This window comes from Lissotriton vulgaris, chromosome 2_1 (genome assembly GCF_964263255.1).
Source record: "Lissotriton vulgaris chromosome 2_1, aLisVul1.2, whole genome shotgun sequence".
NCBI classification, from domain to species: domain Eukaryota; kingdom Metazoa; phylum Chordata; class Amphibia; order Caudata; family Salamandridae; genus Lissotriton; species Lissotriton vulgaris.
This window is the reverse complement of record NC_141687.1, coordinates 153,236,483-153,250,135: the sequence shown is the minus strand read 5'-3', so window position 1 is coordinate 153,250,135 and position 13,653 is coordinate 153,236,483. Positions and strand designations below refer to the sequence as shown.

Below are 13,653 nucleotides of genomic sequence, written 5' to 3'. Positions count from 1 at the left end.
GCACTTCAGCAATGTGCTGCATGAGAAAGCCCTGTACATTTATTCTTGAAATGTCTTCACTATCTTAAAAGTGGGATTTACAGTGGAGATGTTAAGCACCGAGTGCATTCAACGGTATTACACTACATTATTACACTACATTAACCCTTTCGGTGGAGTTGCGTCAGGTTCGCATTAACAGTAATTTTAACTTCTAGACGAAGTAATACGTTTCACTATTATTTTTAATTAGGGACTGGCAACATTTAAATTTCGAATCTTTACAATTTCAACTGTGCTATTCGCAGTTCTGTAATCATTTCAAAACTTTGCTGGAAAAAGAGTTGCAAAAATGTCACTTTTCAAAGTGATTTTTTAACTAAAAATCTTTCTCAAAACCTCATTTTCCATATTGTGTCATTTTTTTTGTCAATGTCAAATTCTTTCTCTTTGCAAAGGGTGTCAAGCTCGCAGAGTTTGAAAGCAATCTTCACTGTATTTGCTGAGGAAAAAATGACCAATTTCATGCATTCTTACCTTTTTTGTGTGTCTTCTTCCATAACATGCACCAGCTGTACAGCTGACAAGAAAATATGTTAGTCTGTTGGTGAAATACCACCTGGTATGATAAATATGTTTATTCTAATGAATGTTACAAGTTACAATATTTAATTTGATGCATTTTTTATTTCTTAAAAATCAAGTGTCTTAAACTTTTGCTTTTAACAGTTTGATATTTGGGGCGATCACGTGCTTCACTGGATTTCTGGGTGTGATCACAGGAGCCGGAGCCACAAAATGGTGCCGGATAAAAACCCAGCGGGCGGACCCTCTGGTCTGTGCTGTGGGCATGCTGGGCTCCGCCATCTTTATCTGCCTCATCTTCGTGGCTGCTAAGAGCAGTAATGTGGCAGCATACGTAAGTAGTAGATCATGTTTTTAAAATATATCGAATACATAGGACATATTGTACGGGCAAAATTGTAATCTGGCATCATACGTCATAGCCTAGGTTTGTAAAAAAAAATGCGTACATAGGAAATACTATGCACGGTCAAAATTGTAAACTGGCAGTATAAGTAAATAACATCTTATCTTTGTAAAATATTGTGCATGCATAAGAAATATCCTCCCTGGGCAACCTTGTAATCTGGTACCATAGGTAGGTAATCGGCTATGTTTGTAAAATATCATGCATACACATGATATATTATACATGGGAAAATTGTAATCTTGCAGCATACGTAATAGCCAATATTTGTAAAATATTATGCACACAGGAATAATCTCACATGGGCAAAATTGTAATCTGGCAGCGCAGGTAAGTAATAGGCTACGTTTGTCTAATCCCATAAATACATAGACAATATTATATATTTATTTATTTATTTATTTATTTATTTACTGGCATTTTTAAAGCGCAACCAAATACCCGTGGGTGTCTCGGCGCTAGACTGCAGTAATGTCTATCCTAAGAAGTAGGTACGGTGAGCTGAGGATGTGAGTTACTGGTCAAATAACCAAGTTTTTAATTGTTTCCTAAACTGTAGGAGTGATGAGCTGGATTTGACGTAATGAGGTAGGGAATTCCAGATCTTAGAGGCTGCGGCCGGAAAACGACGGTCGCCCCAAGTAGCTGTTCTGCTGCGTGGAGTGATTAGTTGATTGAGTGTAGAGGAGCGGAGTGTTCTGACTGGATTGTAGAGTTTTAATTGATCTTTAAGGAAGCGAGGCCCCTGGTCCTGCATCACTTTGTACACTATACACATGGCTTTAAACTTTATCCTATTTTGGATGGACAGCCAGTGATAGGTTCTCAGGGTATCTGAGATGGGAGTGAATTTGGGTTTTTTGGATAACAGGCGAGCAGCCGCGTTTTGTACAGTCTGTAGTATTTTAGTGACTCTTTTTTGTGCATTTAGAAGAAGGCCATTGCAATAATCAAGGGCACCCTTGTAATCTGTCAGCATATGTAATATTCTATACGTGAAAAAGGCCCAGTGGGAACCAAAGATTCCCTCCTATACTGCCTGGCTCAGCTTCGCGGGACTGACACTCATTAACATAAATGAGATTTGCATGCAGATTGTTACCTGCGGGTGGTGAGGTGTGACATATGTCTGAAGATGCATTCATCTATTAGAGAATTACAGACAGCAGCACCAAAATGTGTTTTCAACATTAGATGAAACAATTTGCCGTGATAAAATAAAAAAGGTGCATGCTCTTAACAAGCTATTCCCATCTCACATTCATATTTTTGGAAGATGTGCAGTAAAATTCATGTTTGTGCAACAGCTGGATACACAGACTGAGAGCACTTTGGTGAGCTGTGATACTCTTAAATTTTAGCATGAAAAGGTCACCACACAATTGGCGCAGACACTGTAACTGACGTCACTATGATATAAGGAGTTTATCAATATTCTGTTTTTTGTGATCCGCACAAACCTCTACACAAACCTCGCATATGGTGCATCAGTCCTGGACATGGCTGGAGTGAATCACCTCTAATCCCGATTAGACACTGAATTAAACAAACATTAGCAAAGCCAATGGGCCTGTGTTTAACGTGCTAATGCAAGCAGTGTTAGCACATTTGAGCAGGGCGCACCGAAATCCCACAGAGACAGCTATAGTTGTAAAGTAGTCCCTCATGCAGTTCAAAGCAAGCACTCAAGTAGACGTGGAAGGATACAACAAAACAGCCAATAGTATAAGGTGTTAGATGGATACTCCACTGGGCTGAGCCAAGCTGTGATTGACAAAGTCTCAAGTCAATAGCTGAAAGAAGCTACTGGAAGAAAGCCAGTGGTTAAAAGGGGTGGACCTAAAGACCACTCTATGTATATTGTGAAAACTCAGACCAGAAAAACCTTTAATCTCCATTGGCTTGTTATTTTTATTTTCCACCTGTCCAATCCTAATTCTTATAACCAGAGGCTGTCCAAACACAAGGGTATTACTTGGCAGAGAATTTTTTAACCATGAGTGATGTAAAAGAATAAATGCCGTGGACCAAGTATTGCTCAGAAGCCCGTGGCCGATGCAATCGAAGGCCGGAGCGCTCAATCCCAAGGCTGCGTAGTCTTGATACCACCTCAGGCCTCCGTAATACACCACCAATCACTCCCTGCCCCTTTATCTCACTCTTGCAGGTTCTTTCACTGTTTTTCTGTCTTTCTCTTCTCTTTTGCTCTGGATCTAAATCTTTTGAGGAAAAATATGTGCTAGTCCACAAGAGTGAGTGCCGCCAACGGGTCACATTAAGCACTGAGTGAGGCTGATGTCAGAAAGCAAACCCTGGCAGTGCAAGTCTTCAGTCCTAACAAGCCTTCAGCTGCTTCCAGAAAGGCCGCTGGTGGCTTTTAAGACTCTCTGATTGGCGCACCATGCCTACAATACAGTCACACGCTAGCTACATGCCAAGCTCAAATGATGCAAAAACAACAGTTGATGGACAGAATGATGTGCACAGGGGGATCAATACACTCATCTGTGCTAAATCTGCAGCTTGCCCCTTCGAGCAGATGCTTTAGGGGAGCATGAAGGAGGTTTTGCAAGTAGACCTCTTGCCTTTCTAACTTCCTCCTCCCCTCTTTATGAGGAGAAGTAAACCATATGACATTTCTTTTGTCTGTGTTGATGTGAGGAGTGCCAGAGGCTTCACTGTTGCGCTAATGATAGTCAAGACACGCCTAGTCTGTGTCCTGTATAAAAGCCCCACAAACCTCCCTCATTCTGGGCATCAACCTGTGGGCCCAGTTTGTTTTCTCAAAACTATGCTGATGAGTGACCCCTCTAAGGCAGGTGTCATGTTCTGTAACCCATAGGCACTGGTGTTCAGCAGAGGCCCATGAACACCAGAACCAAGCCAGATTTTCAGAACAACCACTGACTATGTAAATGAGGTGCATTTTGGTGCATTGTATGTAAATCTTTCTTACGTTCATATCCTGAAAATGTCGTAATGGATCCGGCCTTAATGGGCCTCCAGTGGACACAACTGATCTACCTCTAGCCTATCCTGTCAGCCACAATGATCAACCCCGCGCTGTCAGGCAAAGCCTCAGAGAAGTGGGAGACACTTGGAGCCGCTGTCAGTGGTCAGAAAAAAGTGTGTGCTCGAAAGACAGAGTGCTCACAAATAGAGCAAACATAAGGGAAAAATGGCAAGGAATGCCAACACTGGCGAAAAAGGAGCTTGTTGGAAAAGGGAAGCAGCCTGGGTTTAAGCCGCCTCCTTGTAGCCACTGAAGTTCCCAAGGCACATATCACCAAAACCAGCAGTGAGTAAGACAACACAGCGGATGTACTTCAAAGGGCTCCTAGAAGTGACTTCCACTGAGGGAGCACGAAAACTGGAAAGTTCCATTCCCAAAATAAGGCGACCGAACTCCAAATGAGTGTGCGGTCTGGAAACAATGCTTCTGTCGGAGCTGCACATCAGAAGTCTGGAGGATGAAGGACAACTAGCAGGCAGAGTGGTAGGCAGATGGGCGGTCAGTAGGATACTTTGTCTGCAGTGGCGGCTAGCAGGGAACAGGGGTGGTGAGGCGGGGGAACAAAATATAAATAAAAAAACACTTACCTTCTCATGCCCACAATCTCTCCTCTGCTTCGCTTCCTGGCGAGTCCCGGAAGCAGGAAGCAGGAAGCACACAGGCTCCCAATAGCCAATCACAACGCGGCAATGCAGCATTGTGATTGGTCTTGGTCTGAGCATCGTGCCCAGACGGGGAACCTGTGCATGTTCCCATCAGGCTGTGCATTTCAGCCTGGTAGGGAAAATGCAAAGTGTGTATGAGTATTTGGCCGGCCCAAGACCACCAGCCAATCTGTCATACTCACTTAGAGTGTGCATGAACCATTCCTCCCTCTGTGACCCCAGCCTTATAGCTCTGAAAAATAAAATGATAATTACAACATTATTATGATGTTATTTTTCCTGCTCTGAGAGCAGTGGGGCAGCACTCCTCCGCCTTAGCGGAGGAGCCGCCACTGGTTGTCTGCAAGATGTAAAGCAAAGGACCATGCGTGTTTTGATGCAGGGCTTCGTAGTTAAATATGACTTCTAAGGATGAATGACGCCGCCCGTTGTACGGACTTATTGCAGGAGGCGGCATGGCATCCCTCAGAATAATGGGTCCGTCCTGCAAACTATGGTGAGGGTTCCCTGAGGTTCCTCCTACTCAACGTTATACAAAGGGCACGAGCTGCCCACTCGGCACCCCCAGTTCCAGGACCATCATCTTCTGATTATTGGTTAGTTAGTGGCACGGGGTGGAGGTTTCTTTTCAGCCGTCGCCCTCAAACTCTGGAGTCAGCGCCCCTTCAGCTCTGGTTAAATTTTTCTTTGCAAAAAAACATGGGGGCCAATGTGAAAAGGTATTTTGGAGTACATAAAGTAGTACTTCTGAAGTGTTTCTTACACACTCTTTTAAAAAAATATATTTTTATTGAAAATATAAAAGACAGCAGCACAGTAGTAAAAGAATACGAACAAGCATTGGCGAAAACATCGGTTCTGGCATTGGCTGCCAGCCTTTTGGCTTTGTCAACGCTTGTTTTGTTTTGTAATGTTTTATGTAAATCTTTATTGTAGGAGGAGCTATTGGTCATCAATATAAAAAAAAATCTTGGCTAAAAGGAAAACTATTTTAGAGTCTAGAAAGGCACACATTTCTATAATAGTCGCTGGCACTGAAAGGAACTACTTATTGTGCGAATGTGTTGTTGTGAAAGAGCAGAGTGCCGTCAATCAAACAGAAACTAGCCAATGGCTGGAGCGGGTTTACACACCACCCATGCTGTATGCTGTCATCGGCAGACGAAGAATGTGAATGGCACAACAACAGACCAATGGATAGAGAAGGCTGGCTGAAAGGGTCTCTAAACAAGTATATTATAAAGTAATTTGATTAATATAAAAAATACATCATCTAGGATGAATTCACACAAATGTCATTAGGCACAGACAGCTATCCAACGTCCAGGGCAAAGGACTGCTTGAAATTCACGATATCATTGCAATCAGATCACTGTAGAAGTACTTAAAAATCTCTGCAGAAATGTGAGGAGTTCACCAGAAATTGACGTGTGACTGTGTAACGGCAGCCGCAATGTGTCACTCACAGTATTATTTCATATCTTTCATTGCAGATCTGCATATTTGTTGGTGAAACACTTCTGTTTTCAAACTGGGCCATAACAGCGGACATGTTGATGGTGAGTACCTTCTACCCGTAAACTGAGTCTCTGCGCTGCTTTGAGGCTTCACTTCACTGAGGGAGAGGAGTTGGCCTAACGGCTAGGGCGGTCGACCTCAATTCTGGGTTCGAGTCTCGGCAATGGCACCGAACATCCCGTGATTCTAGGCACATCCCTTAATCTCCCCGTGCATAACAATAATGAATGTGTCCTCATGTAACGCAACTGGTGCTATGTAAAGCGCTCTGATACCCGATACCTTCGGGTCAAGTTCGTGCTATATAAAACTCTGTAAAAAAAAAAAAGAGAGCAGTGTCGCCATACATGGGGCATAGAGAGACAGACGGGTGTCACGGGAGGTTGCCCGTGTCCACTGTATGCTGTGTGTGGTACTCTGTTACCGGGCACATGGGAGAGGTTTCGTGTAATGTGGATGTGTGGTGCACAGGCCTTGTGCTGGGGGTGAGTGTCTATCATGGTGGGTTGTTAGTAGGTTAGCTGTGATCAGCTCAATGGTAAGGTGAGATCCAGAGGTGACGAGGCAGCGATTGCACCTGGTAAAGTTTGGTGCGCACTAAAGTCTGGGTGGTGATAGCTGTGATTGGGTGGTGGTTGTCTGGCTCAATCCATTTGGCTGGCCATGTATTTAAGCGTCTCTTTGTCAAGAGGACATATTGGAGCAGACAAGGGTGAACTTCTATTACGCGCCAAATTAATTCCAGCTTCAGTTTGCTAATAGCAGTTCCCAGAGATGCATCTGGATGTGGTGAATGCATAAGGCCTTCGTGCCCTTGTGTGAGCAGCGGGGTTTGTAAGATGGATTCAGCTCTGAGCCTCGGCTTCCATAAAGGGGGATAAGGCTTGTACCCTTTTTGCTGTGTACCATGAGGGCTACCCACGAAGTATGACTCCGGTAGCGCCTAGAAGGCGAATACCTCCAGCTGCAGATTGAGCGGGACGAATACAGTCTGATATAGGGGAGCAGTGTGGCCCCCCACAGTCTCATACACCTGGAGCTGTAACTCTGTAGTGGCTGCTCAAAAGAAGCCAGCAGAGCGGGTGCGCTGTAACTCATTGTGATACACTTCCTTTTCTCTTGTGTCTTGCAACCATAGGACCTGCGTTGTCAGGGCGCGGCTGCCATGTCCTCTGTGTGTTTGCAGTTCTTATGTTGGCCCTTTGTGGCTCTCAGGGACTGAGCCCCCTGACACAGTATGGCTACTATGAGCCAATGTGGGTTGCTGTTGAGATGTCATGTGTGTCCCTCGGTGGTTGAGCGACTAATGTCACTTGTGTTCATTTTTGAGGGCTTCAACCTGGGTGACTTTTCCTGTGAGTCCTGCAGCCTGGAGAATGTTGCTGTACATAGTCTCACATGGAGGTAGTTTTTAAATCAGTTGTGAGTCTTGTGTTAGATTGTTTATGGGGCGGTGTTGTATATCGTTATCCCTGTGTATCGGATGTTTGATACAGAGGGGAAATAGGAGTTGATATGTTGAACATCCCCATTCCATATACGAATTAACTGATGTGTGTGTTTGCATGCTTGGTGTCTGCATGTGTGTGTGTGTGCGTATGTTTGCATTCTTGGTGTCTGCATGTGTGTGTGTGCGTATGTTTGCATGCTTTGTGTCTGCATGTGTTTGCATGCTTGGTGTCTGCATGCTTGGTGTCTGCATATGTGTGTGTTTGTATGCTTGGTGTCTGCATGCTTGGTTTCTGCATGTGTGTGTGTGTTTGCATGCTTGGTGTATGCATGGGTGCGTGTGTGTGTGTGTGCGTATGTTTGCATTCTTGGAGTCTGCATGTGTGTGTGTGTGTGTATGTTTGCATGCTTGGTGTCTGCATGTGTTTGCATGCTTGGTGTCTGCATGCTTGGTGTCTGCATGTGTGTGTTTGCATGCTTGGTGTCTGCTTGTGTGTGTTTGCTTGCTTGGTGTATGCATGGGTGTGTGTGTGTGTGTGTGCATATGTTTGCATGCTTGGTGTCTGTATGTGTGTGTGCATGTGTGTTTGCATGCTTGATGTCTGCATGTGTGCATGTGTTTGCATACTTGGTGTCTGCATGGGTGCGTGTGTGTGTGTATGTGTGCATGCTTGGTGTCTGTATGTGTGTGTACATGTGTGTTTGCATGCTTGATGTCTGCATGTGTATGTTTGCATGCTTGGTGTATGCATGGGTGCTTTGTGTGTGTGCATATGTTTGCATGCTTGGTGTCTGTATGAGTGTGTGTGCATGTGTGTTTGCATGCTTGATGTCTGCATGTGTGCATGTGTTTGCATTCTTGGTGTATGTATGGGTGTGTGTGTGTGTGTATGTTTGCATGCTTGGTTTCTGTATGTGTGTGTGTACATGTGTTTTTGCATGCTTGATGTCTGCATGTGTGCATGTGTTTGCATGCTTGGTGTCTGCATGCTTGGTGTCTGCATGTGTGTGTGTTTGCATGTTTGGTGTCTGCATGTGTGTGTGTGTTTGCATGCTTGGTGTATGCGAGGGTGCGTGTGTGTGCGTATGTTTGCATGCTTGGTGTCTGTATGTGTGTGTGTGCGTCTGTTTGCATGCTTGGTGTCTGCATGTGTTTGCATGCTTGGTGTCTGCATGTGTGTTTCTGTGCTTGCATGCTTGGTGTTTGCACGTGTGTGTGTTTGTAGGTGTGCGGCACTCACCTGTAACCTGATCCCTCCCCTGACCTCCAGAACCCTCTAAGGGGCTCCACATGGTTGCTGCTTCACCACAATATGTGGGAAGCAGGGGAAATGTCAGATAGGGTGCACTGACCTGGATTACACCATGGGGTACCCATTATTGGGTTCACGACGTCCAGACTAGTCAAGCGCCTAGTCAATGCAGTGAATGCACAATCAAAAGGCGGACTGGCTGTTTGAAGCTGCTGCACTGTGCACGCGGAACTTGGCCTGCATTTAAAGGGGGGGGGCAAAGATCCCCCTGTGTAGGGGGGGTTGGGTGATGGGTCCGTAGGACCGCTGTCATCTGTCCAGGGGACGCGTTGAGAGGCACACTGACTGCATGTGCACCACCTAACTATCATGCACAGTCAGGGCACCCTTCTGACAACTCCATTGCCTCGGCAAGTGCAGACCGGTGCAAATGAGGGAACCCGCACCCCTAAGATTGTGCGGGGGCAGCAAGTGTGCTGGCGCGATCTGCGGTGGAGAAAGGGCCCTCAAGCTCTCGCGGCCCCTTCTGTAAAACCAAAAAGCAGGGGCACAGGTCCGTTGTGCCTCCAGGTCACTTCTGATAAGACTGCCCCTGCTCTCACATTCACCATCACTCTCCGCCTCAAGCCTGAGTTCTTCATCATTTGCATGCTATCTTGTGGTTTGATATTTATTTCCTTCCCGTGGCCTCCGGCGCTGACGCAAGACTCATAAAGTGTGAGCTGTAATTATTCTGAAGAGAAATGTTAAGTAATGGAAAGAAATTAGGAAAAAAGCCACAGCTGACCATGTCGATTTGTTTTACAAATACCAGTATCTCTTGAGTAATGCAGCAAGCAGAGCTGCGGGTGCACAAGGGCGGCCTCGCCATGAATGTTGTAAATGAGGTATCAAAGAGGGTAATGCAGCTGGTCGGTTCAGCATATGTTATGGAATGTCCCAGCATGCACAGAGGATCGTGTGCACACAACTGGAGAGATGAATGCAGATGTTGCTTGCACAGTAATGCATCCTAACAGGCTTAACTGATGGGAAACTGAATGGGCCACAGAGAAGGTGGGAGGTTTGATTTCCAACCGGTCTGGTACTTTTGAAAGGTCTTGAGCGATGTGGCAGTTTGAGTACGAGCCTTGCAGCAGTGTTCTGGATGGTCTTAGGTGAGGTGGGAGGCGGGAGCGGTGTGGCAGTTTGAGTATGAGCCTTGCAGCAGTGTTCTGGATGCTCTGAAGTCCTTGAAGGAGCTCTTTGGAGATTCTGACGTACAATGCATTGCCGTAGTCGAGTCTGCTTATGATGAGTGCTTGTGTGACGGTTCGTCTGGTGTTCTGCGGCAGCCACTTGAAGATCTTTCTTAGTATGTGGAAGCAGGCAGTGCTCACTGTGTTGACTTGTGCTGTCATGTTGAGCTTGTCATCCAGGAAGGCCCTCAGATTTCTGATGTGGTTGGTTGGTGTTAGTGTTGGTCCTAGTTCTGTCGCCCACCAGGTGGCACACCATGGGGAGATCTTGTTTCCGGAGACCAGCACTTTCAGAGTTGAGCTTCTAGCAATGGGTTCTCATCCAGTCTGCTACCATGGACATGCAGTTGTTGAAATTGGTTCTGAACAGAAAAAAGCCATCTGACCCAAAAATAAAATCCTACAGCACCAGACCTACCAACTTCCAAAACATTCTCATTGTGTGAGTGAGGAGGCGGCTTTTCGAGGGGGAGGGCCTAGAGTATAGGCAGGTGCTGAGATGCTCAAAAGCATTGAGGGACATCGAAGGGGTGGGAACTAGTAAGGGGGAGGGTGCTATTCCCAACCCTCCCAAAACCACAGTCAAAGGGCTTCTGAGCCTCTTCTGTCCGGGGTGTTTTCAACATCCTTAGTAGGCTTTATGTTTGCAGACTCACCGCCCGTGAGCTGGAAACATACTCTGCACTAGTTTTCAGTTCATCTTGTGCTCACCGAGTGATAACAGCACTTCACTGAGTAACCCCGTAAAGCAGGTCTTACTATTATCCAATTTAATGATGCTCTCAATAAAGTAAGAATTCACATACATACGGGTATCATTTTCTAGAATTAAGAGCTCAAAATAAATAAATGAAGCATATTTTAGTGGCAGAGGCTTGTCAGCTAGACTGTTGCACATGTGTCATTTACAGTGCTTGCAGTATGTACAAGCAGAACTTAATAAAACTTGTAAACCAGAAGCTTCTCATCGTAAGTAGCGGCCATATGTTTAGCCTACTGAATCAAAAAACACAGAAGATGACAAAATTAGCACACCAAATACCAGCTGAGTAAATTTGGAAAGGTTATGAGCTGGGTGTTTCCAGAAAAAGCCTAATGGAATAAAAGGTTGGACTTTACCGGAGAAAAACTATAAGTTACACATGTGGAAAATGAGCACAATACTCCAATTTTCCTCCCCTGCATTAGGGCCCCGGACGCCCTTGCTACGTCCCTGTTGATCTTCCCCTATGGATTCTATATATAGCATCATATAAATGTCGATCTCCGCAGATCTCCGCTCGGTAAACAGCCCAGACAGAAGCAGGGAATTTAAATAAGCTTTCAAGGTCATTTTAAATTGGTGCTTCCACCTTCCCTGGGTAAATTAATCCCCATTAATGTATTTTTCTATCTTATTCGAAGACTCACCCGAGTGTGGATAATTTCTGCACAGACTCTCTCCTCTCGTGGCCAGAGCCTCAACAAGAAAGTTTCTTTGAATTTCTCCTCATTTCTGGTTTACCTATTAATATTCTGGCTCTTTGGAGAGCATGGCGCCTTTGGCAGAAAGTTAAAACCCAGTCTCACAAGGGCACCCTATACATACCCACAGCCATGTCTCTGAAGTCCAAAGGAGGTAGACAGTCCAGCCGCCCTCCCACCCCAGGGACAAGCAGGCGATGGGTAGGTAGGGCTGGTGGTTCGCAGCCCTGAGTCCCGTGGTGTAACGCTAGCGTCCTTCTGTCGGTCATTGAAAAGAATCATTTAAGTTTGGACTGCTCCACTCAATCCTAAAGGTAGATTTTTCAGCAGAGCACATGAAGTGGGCGTTCACCAAAGCTCATCCCCCCAAGGTGACCCAACCGTAACCCTACAGTAGGACATGGGCGTTGGATGCTGATTTCAGCCAGGAGGTTCCTGGTAATGACAGACCGCCTTTTCGAGATCCCACACTCCTTACGAGTGGATTACTTCCATTTATTGGTCTTCATCTGGAAGTGCCTCTTCGCCCCTTCCCCTTTATATTTCAGCTGTTCCCAGGATCCTTGTCCCCGGACATTCAAGAACACGGTTCCGTTCCAGGTGATGGTCTTTTTTTCCGGTCGGTGCTTGAAGGACCGAGGCCTCAAGCCCATTTCTTGAGGCGCAGATAGCAAGGATCATGTTTGGACCCTTAGCCTGATGGACTGCAGGCCACCGTTCAGCATCACCGGGTGTCCATGAGCCCAGCCGGACCGTACTAGCCTTGGAGTTCACCAGGGGCTTGACTCAGTCCTCTGCCAGGCTCATGGCTTGGTCAGTAGTGACCATCGCACATCATCATCCTCAGTCAATGGTGGCCCAGTGATAGCCTTGGTCCTGTCCCTGTGGTTCTTATGTCTGCATCTCCAGTGCATCCGGTGCTCAGCCGGTCCTCTGGCTCTGCAGAAGTCTTGGTGACTCCATGGTTTGCCTGCGTCTAGCCACATGTCTTTAATGTCTTCAGTTAAGAAGATTGTGCCGGCCAATACGCCATCTAGAAAAGTGTGTGGACTCCAGAGGGACATTTTATCCCGGAGAGTATTGTGTGCTTCCTCAGGCCATTGTAAGATCCCTCTGGATGAGAAGCAGCGGGGGGCAGGATCCCTACTTAGGGCCTCATTAGGATGGTGGACGGACCTGCGTCCATCCGCCACCCCGGAGGTGGAGGGACCGTCCGCAGGGGCAGCGGCGGTCCCTCCGTGCGAATTAGGATATGACCGCAACCCTGGCGGTCACATCCTGTATATTTAACATTGCGGCGGGTGCTGCAGCACCCGCCGCAAGGTTAAATATGCATGCTTTCCATTTGCATGCACAAAACGGCAGGCACCGCGCGGTGCAGGCCGCCTTGTACCTGCAAATGCTGGGGGGTACCATAGGTACCCCCCATGTGCACCCCCGACACCCTGGGGGCCCGCAAGGGCCCCCCAGAAGCTATTTTCCACATGCTTTTCCACTGCAGTAAATCCGCCGCGGAAAAGCATGTGTATACACACATTGTAATTTGGCTGGCGGTGTCTTGCAGACACCGCCACCAAATTGCGGCCAACACCCCGTGGATCAGCGGCGGACGGATCTGCCGTCCGCTGCTGATCCCACCGCCATCCTAATGGCGGTGGGTGTTTTGAAGGGCCGCAGCGGTGATTCCGCATCCTCCGGGCCGGCGGTGGCTTCCGCCGGCCCGGAGGATGCGGAATCACCGCAATCCTAATCGGCCCCTTAGTCCTAATGAAAGTCTCGAACTTTACTCAGCCCAACGCTGCCAGGTTCTTTGCTTAGATTTGCTTCCGCTCCCAAAGAGCTGTTGCAGAGACTTAGAAACAATATCAGACAGGATAAGGGAAACGAGACTTTACACCCCAGGCAGAGGGAATCCTACAGCCCTGTCCCCTGGAGATGAAACATATTTGCTGCTTAGAAGAGACACTGATGCCCGGTGTTAGTGGCTTTCTAGGTACTACCCAGCACCGGTCCCAGGCCTGCACATCTCACAGCCTTCCCGAAGTAATGCAGAGCTTTAGCTGCTGAGGCAGGAGGTCGGAAG

At 46.7% G+C, this 13,653-nt stretch overlaps 1 protein-coding gene across 2 annotated transcripts in view; it reads left to right on the top strand.

Moving 5' to 3' along the window:
* The window catches only part of LOC147729730 (sphingosine-1-phosphate transporter SPNS2-like), a 327,355-nt gene that overhangs the window by 248,976 nt on the left and 64,726 nt on the right, over positions 1-13,653 (top strand). For both annotated transcript variants that reach the window (XM_086954611.1, XM_086954612.1), the window contains exons 8-9: positions 709-898; positions 6,142-6,207. In XM_086954611.1, coding sequence (XP_086810737.1) covers positions 709-898; positions 6,142-6,207 — 256 coding nt within the window. The remainder of the gene's footprint in view (positions 1-708; positions 899-6,141; positions 6,208-13,653) is intronic.